The sequence below is a fragment of the Leptodactylus fuscus genome, chromosome 5, assembly GCF_031893055.1.
Source record: "Leptodactylus fuscus isolate aLepFus1 chromosome 5, aLepFus1.hap2, whole genome shotgun sequence".
In the NCBI taxonomy this organism is placed as follows: Eukaryota; Metazoa; Chordata; class Amphibia; order Anura; family Leptodactylidae; genus Leptodactylus; species Leptodactylus fuscus.
Genome location: NC_134269.1, coordinates 26411885 through 26421493, shown reverse-complemented (window position 1 = coordinate 26421493; position 9609 = coordinate 26411885). Strand labels below are relative to the sequence as shown.

The following is a 9609-nucleotide window of genomic DNA, read 5'->3' as shown; positions in this document are numbered from 1 at the left end:
CCACCACTTAAAAAGATGAGAGGCGTCTGTAATTTACATCATAGGTAGACCTCAACTATGAGAGACAAAATGAGAAAACAAATCCAGAAAATCACATTGTCTGACTTTGTAAGAATTTATTTGCAAATTATGGTGGAAAATAAGTATTTGGTCACCTACAAACAATCAAGATTTCTGGCTCTCACAGACCTGCAACAACTTCTTTAAGAGTCTCTTCTTTCCTCCACTCATTACCTGTAGTAATGGCTCCTGTTTAAACTTATCAGTATAAAAAGACACCTGTGCACACCCTCAAACAGTCAGACTCCAAACTCCACTATGGTGAAGACCAAAGAGCTGTCAAAGGACACCAGAAACAAAATTGTAGCCCTGCACCAGGCTGGGAAGACTGAATCTGCAATAGGCAACCAGCTTGGATTGAAGAAATCAACTGAGGGAGCAATAATTAGAAAATGGAAGACATATAAGACCACTGATAATCTCCCTCAATCTGGGGCTCCACGCAAAATCTCACCCCATGGGGCCAAAATGATCACAAGAACGGTGAGCAAAAATCCCAGAACCACGCGGGGGGACCTAGTGAATGAACTGCAGAGAGCTGGGACCAATGTAACAAAGCCTACCATCAGTAACACACTACGCTGCCAGGGACTCAGATCCTGCAGTGCCAGACGTGTCCCACTGCTTAAGCCACTACATGTCCGCGCCCGTCTGAAGTTTGCTAGAGAGCATTTGGATGATCCAGAAGAGTATTGGGAGAATGTCCTATGGTCTGATGAAACCAAACTGGAACTGTTTGGTAGAAACACAACTTTACGTGTTTGGAGGAAAAAGAATACTGAGTTGCATCCATCAAACACCATACCTACTGTAAAGCATGGGGGTGGAAACATCATGCTTTGGGGCTGTTTCTCTGCAAAGGGGCCAGGACGACTGATCCGGGTACATGAAAGAATGAATGGGGCCATGTATCGTGAGATTTTGAGTGCAAACCTCCTTCCATCAGCAAGGGCATTGAAGATGAAACGTGGCTGGGTCTTTCAACATGACAATGATCCAAAGCACACCACCAGGGCAACGAAGGAGTGGCTTTGTAAGAAGCATTTCAAGGTCCTGGAGTGGCCGAGCCAGTCTCCAGATCTCAACCCCATAGAAAACCTTTGGAGGGAGTTGAAAGTCCGTGTTGCCAAGTGACAGCCCCAAAACATCACTGCTCTAGAGGAGATCTGCATGGAGGAATGGGCCAACATACCAACAACAGTGTGTGCCAACCTTGTGAAGACTTACAGAAAACGTTTGACCTCTGTCATTGCCAACAAAGGATATATAACAAAGTATTGAGATGAAATTTTGTTACTGACCAAATACTTATTTTCCACCATAATTTGCAAATAAATTCTTACAAAATCAGACAATGTGATTTTCTGGATTTGTTTTCTCATTTTGTCTCTCATAGTTGAGGTCACCTATGATGTAAATTACAGACACCATCTTTTTAAGTGGTGGAACTTGCACTATTGGTGACTGACTAAATACTTTTTTGCCCCACTGTATATGACTACACTGAATGGCCACTTTATTACAGACCCCCATTTAGTCGGGTGCTGGACCCCCTTTCTACAGAATAGCAATTGATCATAGCCTAGATCGGTATCAGAGGACATAATGTGTGCCAAGGAAACCTTCCCCACGCCATAACTCCACCTGCCTTCTCTACCAGGCCCTAAAGCCACAGGGGGGGCCCAAAGGCCTCTCTACAATATAAGACACCACCAGTATTAAAGATAATCCCCTTAGTGAGGGCTCTCTTACATATTTTGCACTGGGGCCCCAGGAACACCAATCGATAGTATATCGATTGTTTCCATCCACAGGATCCGTGTTCCCTGGATCGATCACAATATTCTCCACACCGCTGCATGGATAACCCCACAAGATGGCAGGGTATGAAATCCTGCTCCAGGCCTCATTTTAAGTCCCTAAAATTTTTCCCATTTAATATGTATTCACATTGAAACTGATCCACAGAAAACCTGATAGTGCCCAGTGGGGGTCTCGTACCTACCCGGAGTGTCAATTGTAAAGGGGTGCGGCTTGTTCAGGGTCGTTTTAACACACCAATGGGCCCAGTGTAAGGAGAAGTTCAGACGAGGTTTTTTTGGACCAGAAACTGAGGTGGAGGCCGCTTCAGGTTCCAGTCCAAAAGTCAGGTAGCCGCAACTGAATGCCACTCCAGTTGTCCACTCCGCTCCGGATTAGCCCCAATGAATGAACCTAGTCGGGACAGTCTTCAGGCCGAATCATGAGGCGAAACGGCCTTAAGAATAAGCACGTCGCTACTTTTTGAACACTTTAATGGCTCCCATTCATTTCAATGGGAGCCGTAATTTTGGTCAGGATTTTGAGGCGAATACGGCCTCAAAATATGACCAAAAAACCCCGTGTGAACTTATCCTAATGGTTTCAGAATTGGACCCTTCCCACCAGCACTTAGACATACCTGACCCACCCATATTATAATACCCCCCCTCAGTATAATGTCACCTTAGTGGTCACATACAATATAATGTGCCCTGTAGTGGCCCCATAGAATGACCATTCACACCTTAGCCTGCCCCCCTCCAGACACTGTATTATAATACCCCCCTCCAGTTACCTGTTCTCAGTCTTCAGGGAGGAGCAGATGTGATATAAGTGACACCACTACCTCACCCCTATTCCTCCCAAGACCCCTAAGAGCAGAGATGGGGAGCAGGCACCACCCTACGTCTCCAATGCATTCAAATCATCTGGGTCCTCGGGATGCAGATGAGTTGGAGCCAGGACACCACCACCATAAATGCAGGGTTTTCTCCCAGATTCACATTTAATTCCCCCCTAAAATGGGTTAAAAAACTGCATGTGCCCCCCAAAAAGTAGTCACCATCACCTTGTAATAACGTCTACAACACGCAAGTTTTTTTTTTTTTTTTTCATTGTCTTTTATTCAGTAGTTTTTTTTATCCTTCGTTTTTTGGCTTTTTTTGTTATTTTCTTATATTTTTTTTTTTAGTCCTTTTATTTTTTTTTCCCCACCCCTCTTTTTTTTTTTTATTTCAGCGCCAGACAAGGCAAGAAGTGATTTACAAGTCAGGTCGCCATTAAACAATGAGAGACCCAGACAACTCTCCGTCATAGCCTTGTCCCCCAACCCCCTCCCTGCCTCCAAACCCTGCCACGGTGGGGGGAGGGGTCAACCCAATTTCCCTGTGTGCCTTCCTAGCCGTTGGATTCGCACCAGCGCAGGGCACGGGTGAGGAAGAAGAGCGGGGAAAAGGGACGTTTCGCTACAGAAGAACGAACTTCTAAGACTGCAAGAAAGACATGACGGAAGGAAAGGGGGGGGGGGGGGGGGTGTGTAAAAAATACAGAAAGAAATGGAGTGAAGGGGGGGGAAAAAAAAAAAAAAAAAGCACAGGGATAAAGCCCCCCTGACCCCTCTAGTCCTATAGCAGGAACCGTACAGAGTGCAGGCTGGTACTGCCATTGACATCTCAAAATAATCATAAAAAAAAAAAAAAAAAAAAAAAGACAAAATTAAACCTACACATCAGGCAATATGGTTAAAAAGAAACAAAAAAAAATTACAGTAACCCTGCTGATCCCCCCACAGGGCGAGAAGACGACAGCAGGAGCAGGGCGCCCCCCGCGCAGCTAGAAAAAGGAGAATTGATGGCACCTTAAACACTGGAAAAGTCAGACGGGGAGGGACTGGCAAAAAGTTCCCGCACTGTCAGAAGTTTTCTTCAGTTTTGGAACAGGGGACGAATTTCTAGGCTCGACTATTGGAACTAGTTGTGGACTAAAGGACTGTCCTGCATGGAACGGCGGCCAGCACTAATTGACCCGGTCCTGGAATATATACAGGTTATTGGTGGTGGCCACGGCAATGATGTTCTCTTTAGGGTGCCAGGCCGTGTGCAGGATCTTCTTGTTGAAGTCCAGACTGTCCACCGTGATCTCGTCCTTCTTCCGTTTGCCGCTGGCACACACTTTGCGCGGTTTCAGCACCATACGTGGCTTGCTGTTCTCCCGTGAGGCCTCAAGGGTGATGTCACGTTTGGTGTTGCGGTCAAACATTCGGAAAAAGTTGTTGTAGGAGCCGGTCATGACAACGCTGCGAGAGGGGAGAGAGGTATGACAGTGAGCGTGGGGTAAGGCGGAGGCGGCAGAGCTCGGGGGAGGGGATTGTACTTACTTGTCAGGTCCGTTCCAACAACACTCAAACTTGTCGAAGATGCAGTCGTTCTCGTATAAGGAGCAGAGCTTACTCCTGAGGTATTCATGTACCTGTGGAAGAAGAGCGCCATTAATACCCGCTGCCACTAACACGACGAGTCAATTATTAACTGCTGCTGCAAAACCGCAGCTCGCTTTCTGGCAGACTAAAGTCACACATTACGTGGTCCTGTATCTGTATGACTAGGCAGGGACATTGAAAGGTGAGGCCTGGTGACACTGACTGATCACGGGCTAGACAACCAGTGGGAGATGCTGTCGGCCATTTTATTAAACAACGACCCCCAGCAGACCCCATTATAGTCAACAGTCTCTGTTGGACGCCGTGTGTAAGCACGTGGAGAGGATCAGAACAACGGAGAGGCAATGCTAATGTGAACCTAGTGTAAAGAGTCACCGAGACCTTTGGGCACTGCACATGATGGGGCTGCCTCCTGAGCACTACAAAGGGGTTTTCAGCCTTAATAAAGGATTACCTATCCTTAAAGGGATCCTATCATTGGATAACCTTTTTTTTTAATCACTAACACATAGGAATAGCTTTAAGAAAGACTATTCTTCTCCTACCTTTAGTTGTCTTCTCCGCACCGCCATTCGGTAGAAACTTTGGCTTTCTTCAACATGCAAACGAGTTCTCTCGCAGCACTGGGGGCGTCCCCAATGCTGCGAGAGAACTCTCCAGCGCCGCCTCCATCTTCAGGAACGGCCTCGCCCTGCGTCGTCTTCCGTCCTGGGTTTCAATCTTCTAGGCCTCGGGCAGAGCCGACTGCGCATGCCTGGACCACAAGAAAATGGCCGCTTACACAGTAAGTTGGTGTAAGACGCCATTTTTCTTGTGGCCCAGGCATGCGTAGTCGGCTCTGCCCAGACCCGAGGCATAGAGAATTGAAACCCAAGACGGAAGACGACACAGGGAGAGGCCGTTCCAGAAGATGGAGACGGCGCTGGAGAGTTCTCTCGCAGCATTGGGGACGCCCCCAGTGCTGTTTGAGCGCTAGGGACTGCCCCCAGTGCTGTAAGAGAACTCATTTGCATACCGACGAAAACCGGGATTTCTACGGAACGGCAGCGCGGAGAAGACATCTAAAGGTAGGAGAAGAATAGTCTTTAAGACTATTCCTACGTGTTAGTGAGAAAAAAAATTATATCCAATGATAGGATCCCTTTAAGGTACATCAGTCATTGAAGATCAGCACACAACTGATCAGACGTATACAGAGGCTGCACCCTCTTCACTATTTACTAAGCACAGCGCCATACATTTCTATAGTGGCTGTGCTGGGTATTGCAGCTCAGTCCCCATCACTTCACCGAGACCATGTGATGTCGCATAGTCTGCCAATTCAAACAGATAGCGGACCCCCACGGATCTTCAACCGAGGACCTATCCCAAGGATAGGTCATCAATTAAGGCCCAAAAAATTCCTTTAAATCCTATTTATGACCCTACCCTAGGATAGGCGACCAGTATGTGATTATTAGAGGACTGACCCACTCAGTCATATTCATCGGTCACACGGTACAGCAGCGACTCAGTCCCATCCAAGTGACCCGCAATACTCAGACTATGATGAATACACAGTGCGCACTGTGGCCTCTGACTAGCTGACCTGTGGCGGTCATATTAATGACCTATGTATAGGATTATAGAAGCTTTCCATTTCAATCAGGCACGACTAAGATCTTAGGTTAAGTAAAAGCTTCAAAGACCTGGTTATGGTAATCTTTTTTAAGACGTACAGCCAAAAAAGTATACGCCAATGGTCTGCGATGAAGTGACACAGCCATGTCTGGATGAGACCTCACATGCATCATTCCCTGTATTCAGGCGCAGTCACACGACCACATCCAATCATTAGGCTTTGCCGTCTGGTGACACCCAGAACGCATTGATGTCACAAAGCCTCCCCTGCAGGCCGAGACCCGCCTGGTTACCTCCTTTCATCTTACGAGGAATCGTTCCCCGTACTCCTAGCTTACATAGTTCTCAACGATTTGCGGTCACCTGATATGTTTCCACGGACGGTTCTCCATGTTCAAGTCCCAGATTTTGACAGACAAGTAGTCTCTGGTCATCATGTATCGCCCATTGTGGCTGAACTTCACGTCGGAAATGGAAGAGATGATCTCAGAGAAGAAGGATCTATTGCTGGGATCTTCCGGCTCCTCAAACACTGCAAACACAGGATTGTTAACCACTTCGGTACTGGAAATCATCAACACCCAATACCCTACTGATCAGTTGTTTGGAGAGACTGCAAACTCTTCACTACTTACCAAGCACAGCGCTTTACATTTCATAGTGGCTGTACTTGGTATTGCAGCTCAGTCCCAATCACTTGAATGAGACTGAGCTGCAAACAAACCAAGTGAAAGCTGATCTGTGACGGTCCTAGGTGTCAAACCATCCCCCAATCTAATATTAATGGCTTATCCTAGGGATAGGTCATCAATCAAAACCCCTTTAATGTAAAGAGTCGAATGAAATGGTAATAACATTTCCCCCTTCTATATTAGAGTTACGACTTACGCTTGGAGTGGCGATCGCACAGCGCCGACTCGCGCATGTCACACAGACGAATGGTGCCTTTGCTGCTGCTGTATACAAAAGTGTTGCAGTGATGCGGGTGGAACTCCGCTGCCGTGATCACTTCTGTCAGCTCTTCCATGTTGGCAGGTTTAATATCCACGATATCTGGAGCAGGGAGTGAAGGAAGCGTGCGACAAAGAAAGTATAGAGACGTACAACATCCAGACCAAGGCAGGACACATGTAAAACGGAGAACCATGGCCCTTCAAACAGCAGGGGGCGCTGAGAGTCAGACCCCACCCAATATTAATGTGATTCTCTGAGCCCCATATTGTTTACCCTACAGTCTCCACTGCAGGAAAGTGAGCAGGGAACAATCCAGACTTGTATACAGATTACTAGGACGTTGTTGATGTCACATTCACCCGTCACGTGGTAGCAAGTGAATGTGGTTGAGTCGCAATACCAAGTACAGCCACTGTGATATGTGTGGCGCTGTGCTGGTAGTCTGAAGAAGCTGCAGTGCTCAATGAATGATGCGCCCTCCTCAACCAGCTGATCTGTGACGGTCCCTGATACTGAATCCTTCCGATCACAGGGGGGCAAGTCCCAAGAACCCCATTTAATCCTAAATTGCTAACATTTTGCAAAGGATACTAAAGCTCCTGTCTGTGATCTCCAAGTGCCAGAGATTGACCCGGAGGTCGTCCGCTGACAGATATGTCTCATAGTCGCTGTTGACGGAGATGGAATTGATGTGATACGTATGCGCATTGGCGAATATTCTACGAGGACTCGCTTCAACCATCAGGTCCATGGGGCGGAATACTGGCACCTGGAAACAGAAAACCAAGACTCAGTGTAGAGTCCACCACAAGAGGCGCCATCGCTCTAGGTACCACAGAGGCACCAAATATTTACCCCCAGCGGCACGTACCCTGAGTGTGGTCACAGTGGTTGGATCCCTATACCTCCCATTCTCTTCTTTCAGGTTGTAACCTTCTGGTCTTTTGTCTCGTTCGCTGATTTTCCACAACTTGATAGTTTTATCTGGAAGAAATAAAATTGGCTTAGTCATCGCAAGAGGAGAAACATTGAAACTACAACTCCCAGCATGCTCCAGTCACTTCAAGAACAGCAGAGCGAGTCTGGAAATGGAACAGCGATGGTCGCTGAGCCCTGATCTAGACAATGCTCTGCGAGCCTAACAAACCTCTCTGCTACAGTGTATCAAGAGACTGCACCCGAATCGGGGAACATCAATGCCTCATTTTATCACCCAGCGGTATAGCGCCATCCCTTGGCATTACAATACAGACAGATGTTATAGAAATGGCCGCTTTAAAGGGATCCTATCACTGGATACCCTTTATTTTTACCTCGATAACACATAGGAATAGCTCTCCTACCTTCAGATAACTTCTCCGCGCCGCCGTTCCGTAGAAATACTGGTTTTCATCGGTATGCAAATGAGTTCTCTCACAGCACTGGGGTGTCCCCATGCTGCGAGAGAACTCTCCAGTGCCGCCTCCATCTTCTTCAGAACGGCCTCTCTTCGAGTCTTCTTCCGGAGCTGGGTTCTAACTTCTAGGCCTTGGTCAGAGCAGACTGCGCATGCCCACAGGCCACAAGAAATGGCCGCTTACTCAGTAAGCTGTGTAAGAGGCCATTTTTCTTGTGACCGGACATGCGCAGTTGGCTCTGCCCAAGGCCTAGAAGATTGAAACCCAGGACGGAAGACGACGACATTCCAGAAGATGATGGAGGCGGCGCTGGAGAGTTCTCATTTGCATACCGAAGAAAAACCGGACTACTATGGAACGGCGGCACGGAGAAGACATCTGAAGGTAGGAGAAGAATAGTCTTTCTTAAGGCTATTCCTACATGTTAGTCAGAAAAAAAGGGTATCCAGTGATAAGATCCCTTTAAGTGCGCACACTTATTTTTTCTAAGGAAATTTGGCATCTTGGTTCCTGCTTGGCTCATCTCTTACACAATATGCCCCACTATGTGAAGGTGTTCCTGTGCAGCGCTCACCATTTGTAGACAACAGGAACTGCGCCGCATTCTTCTGGGGTAACCATCGAATCTTGTTGATTCTTCTCTTCGATTTCTAAGCTCTTCAAGTAGTCGAATTCAGGCTCGTGCTCTGAAAGTGCTATAGACACTGTACTCCCCCCTGTGGTAAGGGCTTTTACTCTGCAGGGAACACAACGACAGGGTTACACTTCTGTATAGGCTTCCATATAGGTTTGGGGGGTTCTCATTAAGTGGCCTTATTCTACAGAGCAGTGCCAACCTGGAACAAGTCTGAGGACAGCCGAGTGATCGGAGACATGTCCTATGCGGGTAGGTAACACATTGATCAAGGGTGACTGCAGCGTGACCCAAGGGGGCTCCAGTCTGATCAGGTCACAGTGACATAACTGAGCCCGAATATAGGGCACACTAAGGGGCTATTCACACAACAGTGCCATGAAAACTGAAGTTATACGTTTTTCACCGCCATTGTGCGTCTAAGGGTAACCTGTGTGAGCAGACCACTGAATGGATTGTTTAGGTCTGTGAAAAAATGGCTGAGGAGAGAGAGAGAGAGAAGGAGAGAGAGAGAGAGAGAGAGAGAAGGAGAGAGAAGGAGAGAGAGAGAGAAGGAGAGAGAAAGAAGAGAGAAGGAGAGAGAGAGAGAGAGAGAGAGAGAAGGAGAGAGAGAGAGAGAGAGAGAGAGAGAGAGAGAAGGAGAGAGAGAGAGAAGGAGAGAGAGAGAGAAGGAGAGAGAGAGAGAAGGAGAGAGAGAGAGAGAA

General features: G+C 47.3%; 1 protein-coding gene across 1 annotated transcript in view; it reads right to left on the bottom strand.

Moving 5' to 3' along the window:
- Positions 1 to 2962: 2962 nt before the first annotated feature.
- PPP2R2A (protein phosphatase 2 regulatory subunit Balpha) overlaps positions 2963 to 9609 on the bottom strand; it is a 34804-nt gene continuing 28157 nt past the window's right edge. The window contains 10 exon segments of the mRNA XM_075272678.1: positions 2963 to 4156; positions 4238 to 4329; positions 6284 to 6297; positions 6300 to 6452; positions 6809 to 6973; positions 7466 to 7643; positions 7746 to 7858; positions 8846 to 8906; positions 8908 to 8956; positions 8958 to 9007. Of these exon segments, the coding sequence (XP_075128779.1) occupies positions 3877 to 4156; positions 4238 to 4329; positions 6284 to 6297; positions 6300 to 6452; positions 6809 to 6973; positions 7466 to 7643; positions 7746 to 7858; positions 8846 to 8906; positions 8908 to 8956; positions 8958 to 9007 (1155 nt within the window). The 3' untranslated portion in view covers positions 2963 to 3876.